The 18,122-nt window shown below is 47.3% G+C and overlaps 6 protein-coding genes across 6 annotated transcripts; 5 read left to right on the top strand and 1 right to left on the bottom strand.

Moving 5' to 3' along the window:
* Window positions 1-975: 975 nt before the first annotated feature.
* Window positions 976-2,657, top strand: PGRI_056450 (alpha/beta hydrolase; the record flags this gene model as incomplete). Its single annotated transcript, XM_040793358.1, has 2 exons — window positions 976-1,569; window positions 2,214-2,657. 2 exons carry the CDS (start codon window positions 976-978, stop codon window positions 2,655-2,657), a joined length of 1,038 nt encoding a protein of 345 aa, XP_040648213.1.
* A 511-nt stretch (window positions 2,658-3,168) lies between these two features.
* On the bottom strand, window positions 3,169-5,136 carry PGRI_056440 (uncharacterized protein; the record flags this gene model as incomplete). Its single annotated transcript, XM_040793357.1, has 1 exon — window positions 3,169-5,136. The coding sequence occupies one exon, from the start codon at window positions 5,134-5,136 to the stop codon at window positions 3,169-3,171; it is 1,968 nt and encodes a 655-aa protein (XP_040648212.1).
* Window positions 5,137-6,116: 980 nt separating this feature from the next.
* Window positions 6,117-6,713, top strand: PGRI_056430 (uncharacterized protein; the record flags this gene model as incomplete). Its single annotated transcript, XM_040793356.1, has 1 exon — window positions 6,117-6,713. One exon carries the CDS (start codon window positions 6,117-6,119, stop codon window positions 6,711-6,713), a length of 597 nt encoding a protein of 198 aa, XP_040648211.1.
* A 1,490-nt stretch (window positions 6,714-8,203) lies between these two features.
* PGRI_056420 (glycoside hydrolase family 32 protein) lies at window positions 8,204-10,250 on the top strand (the record flags this gene model as incomplete). Its single annotated transcript, XM_040793355.1, has 2 exons — window positions 8,204-10,068; window positions 10,130-10,250. 2 exons carry the CDS (start codon window positions 8,204-8,206, stop codon window positions 10,248-10,250), a joined length of 1,986 nt encoding a protein of 661 aa, XP_040648210.1.
* A 759-nt stretch (window positions 10,251-11,009) lies between these two features.
* PGRI_056410 (B3/B4 domain-containing protein) lies at window positions 11,010-11,732 on the top strand (the record flags this gene model as incomplete). The annotated part of the gene is made up of 1 exon (XM_040793354.1): window positions 11,010-11,732. One exon carries the CDS (start codon window positions 11,010-11,012, stop codon window positions 11,730-11,732), a length of 723 nt encoding a protein of 240 aa, XP_040648209.1.
* An 870-nt stretch (window positions 11,733-12,602) lies between these two features.
* Window positions 12,603-15,754, top strand: PGRI_056400 (VIT and vWA domain-containing protein; the record flags this gene model as incomplete). The annotated part of the gene is made up of 4 exons (XM_040793353.1): window positions 12,603-14,585; window positions 14,740-14,775; window positions 14,832-14,867; window positions 14,930-15,754. The coding sequence occupies 4 exons, from the start codon at window positions 12,603-12,605 to the stop codon at window positions 15,752-15,754; spliced, it is 2,880 nt and encodes a 959-aa protein (XP_040648208.1).
* Window positions 15,755-18,122: the final 2,368 nt, after the last annotated feature.

Genomic DNA, 18,122 nt, shown 5'->3' with positions numbered 1-18,122 from the left:
CGGACGATGCTGACTCCATTGCAGGCCCATTATACGGTACTCATTACGCAGTTAGGAAGTTAAAGACTAATTTGTCGGAGGCCAAGACACGAAAACTCCCGGTTGAGCGAGGCCAAGCTTCCCCTCCAAGGCTTATTGTAGCCCTATGAGTCTCGGCAACACTAGCCACGAGAAAGTGGCGGTGTATATGGAATGTATTGCTTGAATCGCCTCCTGATGAGCAGTGACTCCAATGTTTGTTGAGGGTATTTCAGAGGTTCTATTTATAAAAACTCAAAAATGTCATTACAATACGGTTCACCTTAAACGAGTCAAACCAATTACGTACTAGAACATGATGCCGAGCACACTTGGACTAAAATAACACATCGACTCTTTAATTGCACATGGGCCTGATACATAATATCAGCATATGATTACCTGGGTGAATCTGGGATATTTGTATATTGTAGAGATATATAAGACTGAAAAGAGGAAAAAAGCAAATACTGTTTACTGCGAATATATATATATATTGCACAGTGGCATGCCTGCAACGCCATATGTGTCAGAGCAATTACACTACTCCACACTCTGTGGTAAAGCACAACTCGAAGGCAATGGCTAAGGGATCTTCAATGTTTCTCCTTAACATGATGAACATCCCGAGGTATCCATATGCATCTTGATCAGCACCAGGCTACCACGATACTACGACAATCCACTATCCGAAAGTGGATTCGTCTCCCAATTAATGTGAGATCATTACGGAGTACGAAGTTCTCCTTGAACATTATAGTACGGAGTACTGACATTGAGTATTGGCATTATACATTGTACAGGACTTCGGGAGTACTCACCTACTAACAACCTGCCGAGGCTGGAGCTGATGTCTAAGCCACACTTTAGCGGAACTCAGCCACACTCGCGATTCCCCGAGCTCAAGCTCCAACCTTGAAACTCAACTCAGCTTGTCTCAACTAAACTCAACTCAAAATGCCCACCAAAACCCCCACCCCATCCGACTTCCCCTCCGACCTCACCGTCACCGTCACACCACCGCCCTCCCCCTCCCAATCCACAACCCCAGCCCCAAACATCCTCCTCCTACTCCACGGCCTCGGCGACACAGCCGCGTCATTCACAAAATTCGCCGAAGCCATCCGCCTCCCCGAAACAATCATCGTCACAATCCAAGGCACAGCCCCACTCCCTTTCGACCTAGGCGGCTTCCACTGGGGCGACGATGTCTCCTTCGACTCCGCAACAGGCGCACTAGACATGGACGCCGGCCTGACGCGCAGCACCAAAACACTCGTGTCAGTCGTGCGCGAGACGCTCGTGCAGAAATGCGGGTATGCGCTGCGCGAGATTATGATGCTTGGTTTCGGGCAGGGCGGGATGGCTGCGCTTGCTGTTGCGCGGGAGTTGGGGTTGAAGGGTAATGGTAACGGTGAGGTCGGTACTCTCTCTGGGGTTATTTCTATTGGTGCGCCGTATCCGTTATCTGGGTCTAGGGCTGGTGATAAGAATCGGTCGCCGGTGTTGCTGGTTGCTGGGAGGGATTCGGTGGCGGTTTCGGATGAGGCGGTGCGTAGGACGAAACAGGTTTTTGAGTTCGTTGAGGTGAGCCGTTATGCTAGGAAGGGGGATGGGATGCCGTCGAGTCGGGAGGAGATGTTGCCTGTTATGCAGTTCTTTGCGCGCAGGTTAAGGAGTAGGCAGGGTGTGCCTGAGGGGAGTGTGGAGATTAGTTGAACATATGACATTACGTGTATAAAATTGAATGCTAGTTAACGATATGGATATGCTGTATTGGATATATGGGAGACATGAGGTGTGAGTTGCAGGACTCAATTGGTCTGGCACGTTGAAAAATAAACTGGATGACCTCGATTGTGGTAAATAAACAAATCTATTATGAGATCTGTCAATATTTTGACAGAATATGTGATACATGTTCTGTAGTTCAACTAGTGGCATAATCGAACCGTCAAAGAGGGGCTATGGCGCCTATCGACAACGCACAATTGGTCGGCTTCTCGCATTCGTCAATTTCGATCCCATCCAAGTCATCTGATCTTAATACTATTTGGTATAGGCTCATTGCCTAAACCAAGCTATGAGACCACGTCTCGCAATTATCACCTGGGGAAATCCTGCATACACTACCAAAATTACATGAAAAGGTAAGCCATATGCATACATGAAATCAACTCAGACTAACCGCATAGAACATGGCCTACAACCTCTCAATAGAAGTGTTCGGACCTGGCGACAGCCCCACACACCGATCGCATTGGGGTTTCATGATCAACAAACCCGGGAATCTGGAATTCGGCGACCTCCTTCAAGTCGAGGTCATCGATTCCGACAGGCTATGGTACGGGTTCGCGCCTCGGTACGCGACGAAGATCATCGATAAGGCGGCTGTGGGGATGTGCAAGATCGCCGATCTCACGTCTCAACAACGACACGACGCGATCAAGGTTATCGAGAAGGAGCCTGCCCCGAGAGATTCCATTGGCCGGTGTCAGGACTGGACTTTTGATGCTTTGCTGTCTTTGGAGATTGAAGAGCTCGTTCCTTCTGGTACTTCCGAGTTCTGGAAGGGCATGATTGGTAGACCGGCGCGAGAAGTTGCAGCAGCTTGTGGAACAAATTGGACTGCCTTTTGATACATACTTTATGTCTTATGTTGTGATGACCTAGACGGTATAGGAACAGAATGCTTGGGTGATAGCGAAGAGAAGATAATGGTATTTGTACGAAATTGTCTTGCAAATCTAGTGACATTCCATTGAAAACTCTGTGTGTATGTGTACCCAGATAGTATGATTTATCCTCGCTTTAGGAGCTTAAGGCTGAGGGCAAGTACCGAGGTAAATGTTTCTTTATTAAGCTTCGACGTCAGCGCGTCTCAGGGTTTGAAATGCATATATGCAGTAGAGCGCAGGTTACAACCATGTATACTATGTCATAACCACCCAAGCAGGTATCTAAAAATCATTATAGTGGCCTCTCCACAGCTCAGCGGATATGTCCGCGAACCCCAGGTTCTATGCGTCTATGTTCAAATGTAAACCACCAGCTATGTACTGAGACTCCTAGAACCTAGATGCCTCAAGCCCCAAAGCACAAACTCCCCACCACTATCTAAATGCAACTGAAAGCAAACGATAACGAAAATCATTTCTTGATCCCGATAATAGCCAGATTGCGCGGGCTCTGGCCATACTCAAAGACCGGCTCAACCCAACACTCCTTGACGGAGTCATGCTCGCGCAAGAACTGCCAGCGATCAACCACAATAGCAGCCTCAACAACTTGAGAACTGAACGCCATCAAACTCCACACAATGCTAAGATTCTTGCGCGTGTGCAAGTAATCAGCTTCGTAGCGCTGCAACTCCTCTTCGGACATCGTACAGACGCGCTCCTTGACCAACTCGCCACGGGTCGGATCTTGGCTCAATTTGACCGTTGCGGCACGCACGTACGCCGAGAAAGACTCGAATGCGGACTTGCGCAGGGAGCCCACAATCAGCGCTATACCGCCAGCCTCGGGGTCATCTGTGTTGTCTTTGTAGAGATCATCGGGGACGTCAGGTTTAGGGATAATGCCACGATCTAGAAGAACACGCTGTAGTAAAGCGCGGTAGAAATGGCGCGTGAAAAATCCCTCGCTATCGGCGCGGCCCCAGTTGTGGGGTGCTTGGACGGCCATTGAGCGGGCTGTGATGTTGAGCTTGAAGCCTGTTGTAGTCGCTGCTTGGTAGGTTTCATAGAGCTTGGACATCGGGAAACCGTGCGGATCCCATGAAGATCCGGTTCGCTTGAGGCGGGGATGGGCGGATCGAAGGATGGGGATTTTGTATGTTGCTGGTCCCAGTCGTTCTGTTAGAAGGTTGTAGCAGCAGCCGATCATGGCGATTGCTACAACAGAGGGGTTGAGCACTAGTGACCTGACTCCGTGGTGGACGAGGTTTCCGCATGAATGCAGAGAGACAACCATCACCCGGGCGTCACTTGGTTCCTTTCCTTCAGGTTGGACGACGACCTCTTCTGTGCTGGTCCGGGTTTCAACTGCTACCTTTGGGTCGACGACGTGCTCGATAATCGGTTCCAGGTAGCCATCTTGGATATTATGTTCAATGTAGCTGACAGTACCTCTGGCATCGATCTCAGGTCGTGGCTTCGGTACGTGTGGCTTTGTGTTTGGCTTTTTGTACATTGAGCCGAGCACATCATCGGCTTCTAGAGTCATCTCGCCTAGCATGAGAGAGGTTGCGGCATCTTCATCCTGCGCAGCAGGCTCTTCTGACACTACATCATTCAGTTCCGGTGGTGCTCCCGTACCGGTGTCAGGAGCTCCGGGCTTTTCCAAAGTGGTCGGGCTTGGGGTTAGTTCTGGGGTGTCGGTGCAATCGATGCATTGCTTTTTCAACTTGTTTAGCTTTGCATTATGTATTGTCTTTTTCTTTTCTTCCGTGACCAGTCGGGCCTGGACATCCATACGGTTAGCACCGCTTATGTATTGGTGCTTTCGCTCAATAGCAATGATATGCTTATGATACGGCGAGCTTGCCAGCATGCGCCCCAGGTAGTTTTGTCCCGATCCGAAATCAACAATGTGAGACAATGGCTCACCGCGACGCTCATTGACCGTCTCCGACAAGGACGCGACATAGCGAGAGAATTGCTCCACCTCGTGCTTCTTCTTCTTGTTCATGCCGACAGCAATATGTCTCGGGAGAGGTTCGCTCTGCTCAGATGGGTTGAACTCGCGACGAAAGCTCAGTCGTCGAATATTGTGAATATACTCGAGGAGGGATGCAGGTGGAAATGCGCCTCCGTTCCAAGTCCTGCCATTCTCAGAGGCTGCGTTTGTTTCGGGTTCGCGCAGCGGGCCAATGTCTTCTCGTAGTAGTAGTTCCAAGATGCTGTGGATATCGTGATGGTCAAAGAATGATCGCCAGTCTTCCGGCAGTAATGACGTGTACAGATCGGGATCGCGCGTCAAGAAATCGAGGATATGTACGCCACCGCAAACGTTCATGAACATGACTGATTCAGTTGCGAAGGAGAGGAGGGCCTTGACATATTCGTCGGGATCCTTCCACTCATCTGAGAGTGGAAGAGGGTTTCGGCTCGTCATGCCAGGTCAAATGTCATAAAAAGCACAAAACAAGACTTCAATTCGTAAAATGAGGGACCGATATACTGTGGGGAATGTTATCGCTTTTTTTTTTATCTCCCCCGCGGCGCCCAGAACCGCTTAGTCAGCCTCTGGAGTCGATCTGGGCACGGGGCCATTTCAGGGTCCCCTTAGGAAGATCTGAAAGCATCAACCCGGAAGGGGAGTTCCCAATATGTAAGCTAGCATGTCGCTAATAATAAGCGCTCATATTCTCATATTTGAAAACTTTTATTACTATTCATCGCTTTCGTGAAAGCAAACATCCATCTCAACATGAAGTTCTTCGCTATCCTCTCTATCATCTTTGCAACACTTGCGATAGCGAGGAAAGAAGGTGGAAATCAAGTTGGGAATACATCCGAATATCATAATCCTCTGGCTGCTATCATAGAATTTGCAGCGGGTGGGGATGCGGATCTGGACGCTGATGTTTGATCTATGATATTATCATGTCTTGGTTGAGGTTTTCCCTATTTAGTTAGGTTTCCCTCTACTGTTATGCAAATGCAGAGGCATTTCCTATAATAATAAGAAATACACTTTTCTTATAGCATTCATTCACTATGAACCGAGCACAAGTTAGAGATGAGCAGACACAGTGCTGGTTTTCTACCTTTTATGCACCTGATACGTTGTTCTTATGGTCGTTCAATAGGTAGCTCACAATCACAGCTGTTGGACAATCACCTCCCTGTTGTTTGCTACATTTAGAGGGTAAAAATACCCTGGTACTCCATAGATTTTATAAGAACTTCTTCCTTCATCATCTCTCTCTCTCTCTCTGTGTGTGTGTGTCATTATCCACAACAATTGCCATCGCATTCTTGATCAGTTCTTGCTTCTTAGACGCATAGTACGTCCATCACATATCATAAAGATACCTCCATATTCATTCATCCCCCCTTACTAATACTAAATCTCTGAAACAAGGGGCCCAAATGCCCAACGAAGAAGCGGAAGAAATCCAACTAGGTTCCGACATTGAACGACTTGACCCAGATGGGAACCTTATCATTGTTGCCAAGGGTCAATCTCCGGCTGATACAAGACGCTTTCTTGTGTCATCGAAGGTCCTCAGTCTCGCCTCCCCGGTATTTGCAAAATTATTCGGGCCAAATTTCTACGAAGGAACGCAAGTGGCGGCTTGTACTTGCCCCGAGGTGCCTTTGCACGACGATGACCCGGCGGTAACTGGTGCACTACTTGCTATACTCCATTATCAGGAGCCACAGGATGTACCTAACACAGATGCTGAATGGCTTGCTAACCTTGCCGTCCATTGTGACAAGTATGACTGCGTGAAGGCACTCAACCCGTGGGTGTTGAATTGGTTTCAGAATTTTCCGCCTACTAGGTTAATGGAAAAATATGGTCATTTGATTCTTGCTGCCCATCTCTTCCGCAGCGAGGAGCACTTCTCGAGACTCACTTCAAAGGCCCAGGTGCATCTAAACCTTAATTTTCATTACTACTGGGATGGTGTTCAAATTTTGGACAGGATTCCCGACTCCTTAAAATGTGAGCTTTCCTTTTGAAGAAGTCACGAAATATTATCTAATACTTAGTAGACGACTTGATGGAAAATATAACATAATCCACAGTATGCTCTGCAAGCTTCAGTCTGTTGAACTGTCTCTGAGGACTGTCCAGACATGCTATACTATGCAAGCGTTGGTCTGTTTGGGCTGTGGAAGAACACTTCCAATTGAAGCAAAGAAGTGCCATCCTTGCAAGAATGCTAATCTGTCTCGCAAGTATTGCACCAGCGACCATAGAGTAGCGGAATACTTCGTGGCTTTGCGGAAGCTCCGAGTTTGGCCACTTCCAACAATATTGCAGATGAGGCCGGCCGAAGACTCTGCCTCGCACATATCTAATGTCAAGCAAGTTCTGAAACACCACTGTGGAGCTGGGTTCTTTTGCCCGCTAGAAATCGAGTTGGGAGCGCTTGGGAGAAAGATGCGTGCAATTATTGACGAGGTAACGGGTTTCTCCTTGTATCCCCTTCACCAGGTTTAACTTGGCTCTCAATTCTAAATTCGCGTTCAATTTGCCGGATTTTATTGGTTGTATCTGTTGTGAAGCACGTTTGGCTCAGACTGCTTACAATTTGTGATATTGATCCTTTTCTTGGTATTCTAAATTGCTACTTACTCCTCTTTCCTGCTCCCTTCCTCGTGTTCACGGTCACTTAATAATTGGTTGAGTTTGGGAATGCAATTGGTACACTCCTTCTATTACCATAATATGTGCAATGTAGCCTTCCAAGAGAAGAAACTGATATGATCGCCTTTAACAACACGCAATGCCTCTTTCATTTCGCTAGAGATATCATCCGACGTGAATATAATGGCCTTGACTAAATATTTGGGCTAGTGGGGATTTTGCGGATGGCTTATCTGATCTTCCACCATAATGGCTTGCCGCTAAATTCATTGTTCCATGTGGTGAAAGGGGCTCTAGTTGACAGAATCACGGAAATAAATCGATTTATTGCATCTCACAATCCTGAGAGATGTTCCAATATGATCTGCGAATGATCTACAGTTGCAATCAATGTTAGGTAACCCATTCCTAATAACCCAAAAAGTAGTATGATTTAACCCCCCCCCCTAGAAAGATGCAAATATACATAGGGTTTGGAATTATAAATGTAAATAGTATTACTTTTGCGTTTACTAATGAAGCCGTTGAATTTAAGTATGATTGTTTTTGTTTTGCGATTTTACTGACTCGTGTCAAGTCTCTGAGGAATGAAGGCGTTATAGAGTTGAGTTGCATTCCATGCCCACTCCCCCCTACAATAGACTATTATGGTTCCTCCCTCACTGGCATTAAATTCCTCAGGGGTGCAGTACCCTATAATGCAATCTTCTAGGGGTTAGAATGTTAATTGTTTGTAGGAAGTACTACACATTTATAAGGGAAAATATTTCCGCCTTTATAGAGTATATAGAGTACAAAGATCAGTTCTTGGTTGTCAACTGAGCCATTCCTTGTGGTCATTTACCCAACCTTCCTCATCATGAAGGTCACAACGACAACATCAGTTTTGGCGACGATCTGGGCGGGAGTCTCTGCTCAAGACTACAATGCCCCACCCCCAAATCTCGCGGATCTTCCCGAACTGTCTTTGTTTGAGACTTGGAGGCCACATACCCACGTTCTCCCGCCCCATGGCCAGATCGGAGACCCATGTGCGCACTACAATGATCCCGAAACAGGGCTCTTCCATGTCGGGTTCCTCCACAATGGTACCGGTATTGCACAAGTTCTGACGGACGATCTTGTTCATTATTACGATGTTAATCCTAACGGCAACTATTCAATCGTCGCTGGTGGTCCCAATGACCCCCTTGCCGTTTTTGATGGCTCCGTTATCCCTAGTGGAGTTGACGGCAAACCGACCCTTTTATACACCTCGGTATCCTCATTGCCAATCCATTGGACGCTTCCTTACACTCGAGGAAGTGAATCGCAGTCTCTGGCCGTCACTTACGATGGAGGCAAGAATTTCACCAAGCTGCAAATTCCGCCTGTGATTCCTGAGCCCCCTGTGGGTCTGGATGTAACGGCCTTCCGTGACCCCTACGTTTTCCAAAATGCGGAACTCGATCGGTCCCTTGGAAATCCAGCAGGTGTTTGGTACACTATCATTTCAGGCGGTGTTCGAAATGTTGGACCGGGCATGTTCCTCTACCAGAACACCAGTCCCAACTTTGAGCAGTGGGAGTACCTTGGAGAATGGTACCATGAGCCTGCCAATTCGACATGGGGAAATGGTGACTGGTCTAGGGTCTTTGGCTACAATTTCGAGACTAGCAACGTCTTCGGCCTCACCAGAGAAGGGTACAGCTACAATGGCGAACCTTTCATGACCATTGCGGTGGAAAGTTCTTATGCTCCTATTCAGGAGTCAGTCTCCTCGCAACATGCCATGATTTGGACAGCAGGATCAATTTCAACCCCTAGAGGTGAAAACGTGACATTCGCTCCTGAGATGGTTGGTGTCTTTGACTGGGGCTTGGCATCCTATGCTGCAGCTGGAAAAGTCCTACCCAGGTCTTCCCAAGCTTCTACCGCTAGCGGCGCACCGGATCGTTTCATTAGCTATGTCTGGTTGACTGGTGATGTTTTCGGTGGAGTTGTTGGCTTCCCAGCTGCGCAGCAAGGATGGCAAAACACCTTGTTGACGGCGCGCGAGTTATACATCAAAGCCATCCCTAACGTGGTGAACAACGCTCTCGTACAGGAGACTGGCTCATGGCGTGTGGCCGCCAACTCGAACTCGAGGGGCAACTGCGTTGAACTTGAAACCCTCGGAATTGACATTGCACGGGAGACCTACGCTGCTATGACTGCTACCCGTCGTTTCACCGAGCCAGACCGCACTACTACAAGCGAAGGTGTCATTCCATTCCGTCGCTCCCCAAACAGCAGGTTCTTTATTCTCGAAGCTGAGATTGACTTCGATACACGTGCGTCTGGCCTTCAGGCCGGTTTCCAAATTCTGGCATCTGATCTCGAGTCAACCAACATCTATTATCAGTTCTCTAATGAGTCCATCATGATTGATCGTTCTCAAACGAGTGCCGCTGCAGATACAACCAGCGGTATTGATGCTTCACCAGAATCTGGACGCATTCGTTTGTTTGACATTAACGAGAACTGTGGTGCGAACGGTGACAATGGTGCCAATGGTGGACACAACGGTGGTCACTGGGGAGGTCACAAGGGCAGGCCCTTTGACTTTTCTTCATTTGGCTTCCCTTCTCCACCCAATGGAGTTGGCAGGCAGCACATTGAGACTCTCAACCTCACCATCGTGGTTGACAACTCTGTCCTGGAGGTTTATGCCAACTCTCGCTTTGTACTGTCTACCTGGGTCCGGTATGTTTTCCCTATCCTTCTCCTGTTACTTTTTACAGAATTTAAACTAACTTCATGCTAGCCCTTGGTATGCAAACTCGACTGAGATTCGCTTCTTCCAGAATGGACAGGGTACAGCATCTTACAGCAACATCCGCTTTTCTGATGGGCTATACGATGCTTACCCGGACAGACCGCAGTAGATGACACAAGGTGACTGGGTGTTTCATCAACTCATTTGGGCTTCGCAACTGTTGTAGCCTACCAGTGCGCGAAGTAGGAACAGGGGGGTCTTCGAACTAATGTTACAAAATAAGCAGTTTTAATGATGTGGTAATTGAATGAATGAGCGCTTCTTCCTACGAGAGAGCATGTTGAAACGATCTGGGAGTTATCAACATAAAATACAACTGTAGAAATGGTGCATCACAAATTTCATCACAAAATGCCAAACACAGATAATTCTGAAGGCTTCCAAGGTTCCTTTGTACTCGAAGCAACCTTGGAAAGACTGGTGGGGCAGAATTAGAGTATTTTCATTAGATCCATAGAACCAGCCAATCAGACACCCGGATATCCCCTAAATCGACTCCACTCCCGTCAACTACCCTTTTCGGAAGTGATTATTGCCACAATAGCCCTGAAGGAACATTAGAAATAACAACAATATATCCACTATTTCCCGCCTTAGGAACTTGGAGGGAGAGGGGCAGTGACAATCCACCAAATCACTGTCTATCCAAAATATATGTTATTAAAAGCGTAGTGACTCAACGAAAATTTTATCAAGTTGGTTCGCCTTCGGGCCTGCCCCAATTTACTATATTAATGAGGCTATCCTCCACTTCTTTTATATGTACAGATCTCGAAATTATCACATGCTGTCCCACCTACGTCGTCTTACACCCAGCTTACAACAATTATCCACATCTCCAGTACCTTCACTTCATTCATTCTCAATCATGACCAGGACACAAGAGGCACAAAAGTTACTGCAGAATGCGCATGTAGCTCCCGAAATATTCCAGTTGCGCCCGGATTATCGCGCCCTCCTAATGGTGGTAGAGGGTATTCCTACCGGCCCAAGCGATGATTTCAGCGAGGCCCTTTTGAAAGAGGCTGAAAATTCTGTCAAGGACAAGTTATCCAATTGTCCCGTTACCGAACTTCCACACATCGCTGCATGGCGCGAGGCCTACAAAGCCTTCGGAGCTAAGCCTCAAAAAACACGGAACAGCCTTGAGGCTCTGACTCGACGCGCCCAGGACGGCTTGCCACGAGTCAACCGGCTGACCGACATCTACAATGCCATCTCCGTGAAATATCAGATCCCATTCGGGGGTGAGGACCTTGACAAATACGTTGGATCCCCTGTCCTGGTCCGTGCCACTGGTGATGAGGAGTTCGAAACCTTTTCTGGCGGGAAGCCCCAAACGGAACTTGCAGCGCCCGGGGAGCCAGTTTGGCGTGATGACAGCGGTATCACTTGCCGTCGCTGGAATTGGCGACAGGGCCCACGGACTGCTTTGACGGACGATACCTCGCGTGTTTTATTCATTCTAGATGCACTAGAGCCGCTCACGGACGATGTTCTGGTTCAAGCTGCTGATGAGCTCGCTTCGGCTTTGAAAGGCTTGTCCCCAGAGGTGCAGGCAGTGCATCGAATTATTGGTCCTTCAAATTAATGTTTCCTCAATGGCTACTCTCTGTGGTGTAGGATCTCTATGTTAATGACAATATATGTGCCTGTACGGAGTATTTGGGGTTAACATGTGAGAAGACGATCGATTTGGTACTTTTTGGGTGGAGCATGTCATATATGTTAAATCAAGGGTTATTCATAAAAAATCATTTGCACAAATTAAGCCTTTTTCCGCCTTATTCACCTAAATTCCTTTGAAGGAGAAAAGGGTCACTATAGGTGTCCTAGAGTACGCTCAAGAAACAGCGGTGCATTTGGTAACCTGTCCTATATTGCTATATCTCGCTTTAAAATTAATTTAATAAACTGGGATTATTGTAATGGGAAAGATTTTGATAATTAAAATGAATGAAATATAGTAGACTTGACCTACAACAATATAGAAACAAAAACAGCAGTCCCAATTAGGATATAGTGCCTTATAAATCTGGCTTCTAACGATACAAAAGGGGAAACTCGAGAACGCCCAACCCCTCCAAGTGGAGTCCAACCCGCCAGTTGGTCCACCGGAAAATTGGGGGCCAAAATGAACTCATCTTTTCCAACTTCTGGAAGGCTTCTGGCATCGTCCCTTTTTGTGCAGTCATGATGTGGTATGTCAAGCCGACCATACCAGAGCCACATCCATGGATAATGTGTACGGAGCAGGTGATTTCAAGTGAGAAATCGAACATGTCGTGTTGATTCGGAACTACTTGAGCCGCAAGCCCACAAGTCAGCCCTGAGAGGTCAACAGGTGACTGCATCCACCTGCAGCTGCAGCCTAGCGCATGTTTGTCATGTTCACAATTCCATCAATATAAGTATCCCGCACCTCCCCGTTTTCCTTTTCCCTTTTACAACTATCTGCGTCATGGCACACGGCTGTTTTTACCGATTGGCCGCAAATGCGTCAGCGCTCCAATACCTGCCTCAGGTTGGCCTTGACGCGCGTGCAACTATTCTCTCCAGCAATTCACGAACAGTAATCACACAGACCTTTGTGAACCCTTCTTCTACAGAAGCAATCTCCGAAGTCTTCTACTCGTTCCCCCTGTATGAAAGCTCCAGTATCGTCGGCTTCACTTGCCACCTGGGTGATACGGTGATTGAAGGAATAGTCAAGCCAAAAGAAAAGGCAAATGAGATATATGAAGAAGCAAAGTCTAAGGGAAAAACCGCTGCTATTCTCGATCGGTCGGTTAGTGCCGCCGATGTCTTCAGCACACGCCTAGGAAATGTCCCAGCTGGGGGTACCGTTCTCGTCGAGATTACTCTCATCCAAGAACTGATTCAGGATGCCAAGACAGATGGTGTTCGATACACGATCCCCGCCACTATCGGCCCTCGGTATGGAACTGGGGTTGGGGTTCCGCATCCGCCCGAAGGACTTCTGGAAAAAACAGCAATAAAGGTGGACGTTGTCATGGAGAAGGGGTCTAAGATCCGCAATATACGGTCACCAAGCCATCCAATCGAGGTGGACTTGGGCCGGACAGCTGATATGCCGGAGTCAACCTTCGAGTCGAACTATGCCTCAATCAAACTTCGTGAGAATGTGACAATTGACAAGGATTTTGTTATCACCGTCAACGCGGACAAGCAGGATCTCCCATTTGCTTTCCTAGAGACACACCCTACATTGCCAAATCAGAAGGCACTAATGGTCTCCCTGGTACCAAAGTTCACTCTGCCACCGGATGCATCTGAAATCGTGTTCGTCATTGATCGTAGTGGAAGTATGATGCCTAAGACCCGAGTTCTACGTTCTGCCCTTGAGCTGTTTCTGAAGTCGTTGCCGTTGGGTGTACCTTTCAACTTAATTTCGTTTGGCTCCTCATCTGAAGCTCTCTGGGCTCGAAGTAAAGTGAGTACCAGAGAGAGCCTAGAAGAGGCTCTTCGGTATACCAAGAGGATTCGGGCCGATCTAGGTGGAACTGAAATCATGTGCGGCCTCGAACGAGCTGTAGAGCAGCGCTACCAGGACAAGGTCCTTGAAGTGTTGGTCCTCACTGATGGTGAGGTTTGGAACCAGTCTGAGGTCTTCGATCTGGTCAATAAGGCCAACCAGGAGCATTCCGCTCGGTTCTTCACTCTCGGCTTGGGGGATTCTGTTTCCCACTCTCTTATTAATGGTATCTCCAGAGCGGGAAAGGGCTTTACCCAGACGGTCCTGAATAATGAGGACCTGAATAAAACAGTGGTTCGAATGCTGAAGGGTGCTTTGATGCCTCGACTGCACAACAGCAGACTTGATGTGGACGTTTCCAATTTTTCAGTTGAAGAAGACTTCGTAAAGGTTGAACTTCCCGGTGATGATACAACGGACACGGAGCCCTCTCCAAAGAAAATTTCCCTATTCAATCAAGATCATAAAGAAGGGGAAGGAATTGGTGATGTGTGTGAGCCACTGCCGAAAATTGCTGTTCCTAGCATTTTGCAAGCGCCACACGACCTTCCGGCTCTGTTCCCGTTCATACGCTCCAATATCTACTTGCTTCTCTCACAATCCATTGGCTCGTTTCCGGAGACGATCACCCTTCGTGCCAACAGCAAACACGGTCTTCTAGAGCTGGAGATTCCCGTTCAAGATATTGGTAAGGGCCAGACTGTTCATCAGCTCGCGGCCAAAAAGACGATCACCGAGCTCGAGGAGTCCCGCGGCTGGATATACTCCGCAAAAAATGCCGAAGGCGAGCTGATTAAGACAAAATGGGAGAGTCGGGTTGATGAACTGGTGAAGACAGAATGCGAGCGTCTGGGAGTGAGATTCCAGGTCGCAGGGAAACACTGCTCATTTGTCGCGGTGAGCGATGAGGCCCCGGCTGAGCATTATGGTAAACCAAAACATGCCGAGGTATGCGAACATGAAAACACCACTTCCCCTTACGAGCTCGAGCTCTTGGATTATTCCGATGTACGAAGCAGTACCCTAGACAGATCGCATTGCTGTGCCATTTATCATATACTGAACCCTTTTGCAATTACCTATACTGACTTTGTTGATCAAGGGTTCACCCGAAATTGTTGCATCCGACGCCCTGCAGGTATGCCATGACCGTGCTATGTAACTTGAATTCCCATATACTAATTTCTCTTCTAGCCACCGCCCGCACCTTCAGGATTTAACGCCCCAAAGGTAGGTCATCTTTCCCTTCCGGTTAGTAGTTTGCATAAGCATATCCTAACCCTTTACTGAAGCCCTCTGCATTCAACCTGGATTTGAGCGCAATGGGCAGCCCAGACATCCCGCAAAATTTTGACTTCGACACATTCCTCAATCCCGATAACGACACCGCTGGGTTCGAGCCGAAGAGCAAAAAGGCCAAAAGGTCCCATACACCGCGTGGACCTAGCATGCAGCAATTGAGTTCCCAGATAGTTACACCTTACGGGGCTACGTCGGCGGGTTACTCCCCTATGTCCTCTGGTCCTACAGCTATCCCCCTTGGTGGCTCATGTAGTGGCTACTGTCCTCCTACAAGTCCAGGGTACTCACCTACGTCCCCAGGATTTTTTTCTCCTACAAGCCCGCGGTACTCACCTACTTCCCCAGCACACGGTTCTCCTATAAGCCCAAACTACTCACCTACTTCCCCAACATACAATGGACCTACAAGCCCATGGTACTCATCTGAGCCGCCAGAGGAAGACGAAGCATCAACCCTCCCGTTAAATAAGGTCATCCAGCTCCAGAATTTTGAAGGTTACTGGGAAATGAGCGATGAACTGTTGCTGGTCGTGAGCCTTGATCCAAGCACTGCCCGGGTCAAGGTGCAAACCGACATTGACTCCCTGGCGGGAACTGAGACGAAGGAGTTATCTGCGGTTGAAAAATGGTCGCGTTTGATTGCTACATCTCTGGTGTGTCGATTTTTGGAGACAAGGGAAGCTGAGTCTCACGATGTGTGGGAGTTGATAAAGGTCAAAGCGGATGGCTGGGTACAAGCTGAGATTGCTGCCATGGACACTACTGATCGGGAACTGGTCACTAAGCTCATAGAGCGGCTTGTCTCTCTGTTCTGATTGTAAGTCATATTTTGGGGCGATTCATTGATTCTATTGCTTGGCTTTGTTCGCGCTAAATGTGAACTTGAGAAGGAAGGCGATATTTGAGTCCTCTTGGATTCATAGTCTGAGATAAATTTGCCTATATGTATCTGTTCATTTTAAAGCTCCCCCAGGCTCAAAAGGCACAAAAGCGAAATATACCCAATCAAACTCAAGCCCTCATGGGCAGTAGGAGGTGCCCATTGCCCGTAGGCGTTTTGGAATTAGGGGCCCATCGCCCATCATTATACAAATATAATGTTGGAATTACCCTATTAGGCCATCTTACATACATAACTAGTTCTTGGCAGTGACTACTTTGCCAACAGTGCACACTCCGCAGGTTACCTGTTGTATAGATTTTAACTTTGATAGGTCTAACCGATTACCATAGATATTCCTATATAACTAGCATACATATTTGACCATTATTATCTAGAGGTGCGCTAATAAACAAAAAGTGGGCTCAAATACTAAGCATCATCACACAGCATAGCACTCATGCAGAAAGCGTATTTGTCTTCAGCTGACTTCCCTCGACTGTCTCTGCTAATAACGCGCGCCAAAGCTTGGTGCCATTATGAATGAAAAGTTCACCAGGGCATCCAAAGCACAAGTTGGCTACACCACCCAATACAAGAATCTTTCCAACAAGCACCCCTCCCGCAGACCAAATGTGTATACCATCGCCTTCTATATCACATTTGATGCCGTCCGGAAACCCGTGTATAATTTGTATGGAGATGATACGCTTCATTCTTTTGGTCTTATAAGTCCCTAGCGATATGGAGCTCGACGGTGGCAGCTACCCTCGTTCGCGCAAGTTCCCAATCCATGAATCCATACTTTAACAAGAATAGTCGGCAGTGTAGGCGGCCTTATCATGTCTTTTGGTCTTTTGAATTGTCTTTTCAGTAGTCGCTTTAGTGGCCTTCTCAGATATCATTCTATTTAGATATTTTAATTCTTCTGCCGGTTTGATTTACGTCATAAGGCCACAACTATGTAGGCACCAAGGTACCGGTATTTACCAGCAATGCGCCAATGCCGCTGCTAATAAAGCATAGATTTCGACATCTTAGATACCTCTTTACTTGAGTGCTTCATTTTCTATTCTCTACTTACCTGAATGATATCCATGAGCTATGCTTTGAATCAACGAACTAATATTAGATTGATCTAAAGTCTCCTACGTAGTAATGATACAACGTTTAATATAGGTCGATTTATTGTGATGAACCCTTTGAGCGTAGCTATATAGCTAAACCGTAAGTATATACAACATACTCCGGTACATCGATTTGTGGCGCCGCCAACTTTGTATCCCGGGATTATTCAAGCCAATCATAGACAGCAACAATACCCCACTAAACGGCTAGCGGATATGCCCCGAGCTTTAACTATCCCTGTATGTTGTAGTCTTAACATTATTACTCGCACATTCCAAGGCTGTACTACCCGAGGCGCATTCAAACCAGCCTCCTTGGGTTTCTCATAAGTCTTAGTATAGAATGAATTGGACAACCTACAACCAGAGCATCCCTCGCCGCCTACTAGAACCATCCGATGCGGTTTTGTTTCTTTTTATATGTCTATTGATGTCTTCGTGGGTGTATAAGGAGGCATGAGAAAGGATACATTGTGGAGATGAATATTTTGATTTTGTCAAGGCCTTGCTTCTTTTCGGCTTAGCGCTGTTACCTCGTCCCGCCTTACCCCGTCGAACAGTTGATCTTTGCCTTCTTTTGTCAAGGCTTCCTGGCAAGGTTCGCAAATTGCGGGAAGCTGAGCATGCCCAGCCAAAGTGGAGCATTTCCTAAACCACTTGGCCCCAGGGCTTTGTCCAAGTCATATCCGTCCTTTGCTCACAAGAAAGCGTTTATCCGTGAAGGCAAAGTTGGTCATCTTCAAAGAATTGACATGGTACTCTCGACAGCCTACAATAGAAGGTAATATATTATGCTAGTCTAGGATCATCTATGCCAAGACTCAAGACGTATTTCCCGACAAGGATTAATGCCCGTGCGGTGTCAATGCAGCCCACCCCTGAATTTCATCAGGTAACCTGGTATGTTTGTTGTTCAAACTAGCTCATTAGATAATTAGTTACATGGGACATATCCGGTTTGCTTTAACTAGTTAGAGATTTCTCTCCCTTCCCCTTCTTCCCCTCCGAGAATCAACACTTGCTTTCTCCACAAGCATTATCTTCATAGCGTTGAAGTTCATTGCCTTCGGTTAATATACCTCGCGCACGTCCTCGTCAACTTTCGTTTGTTTTGTTTCTTTCCAATCATGTCCATGTTAGCGTTGGGGCCCCCGAACGGATTCGCAATACGCAGAA

The sequence above is a fragment of the Penicillium griseofulvum genome, assembly GCF_001561935.1.
Source record: "Penicillium griseofulvum strain PG3 chromosome Unknown contig_95, whole genome shotgun sequence".
Classification (NCBI taxonomy): Eukaryota; Fungi; Ascomycota; class Eurotiomycetes; order Eurotiales; family Aspergillaceae; genus Penicillium; species Penicillium griseofulvum.
This window is presented reverse-complemented; position numbering and strand designations above follow the sequence as displayed.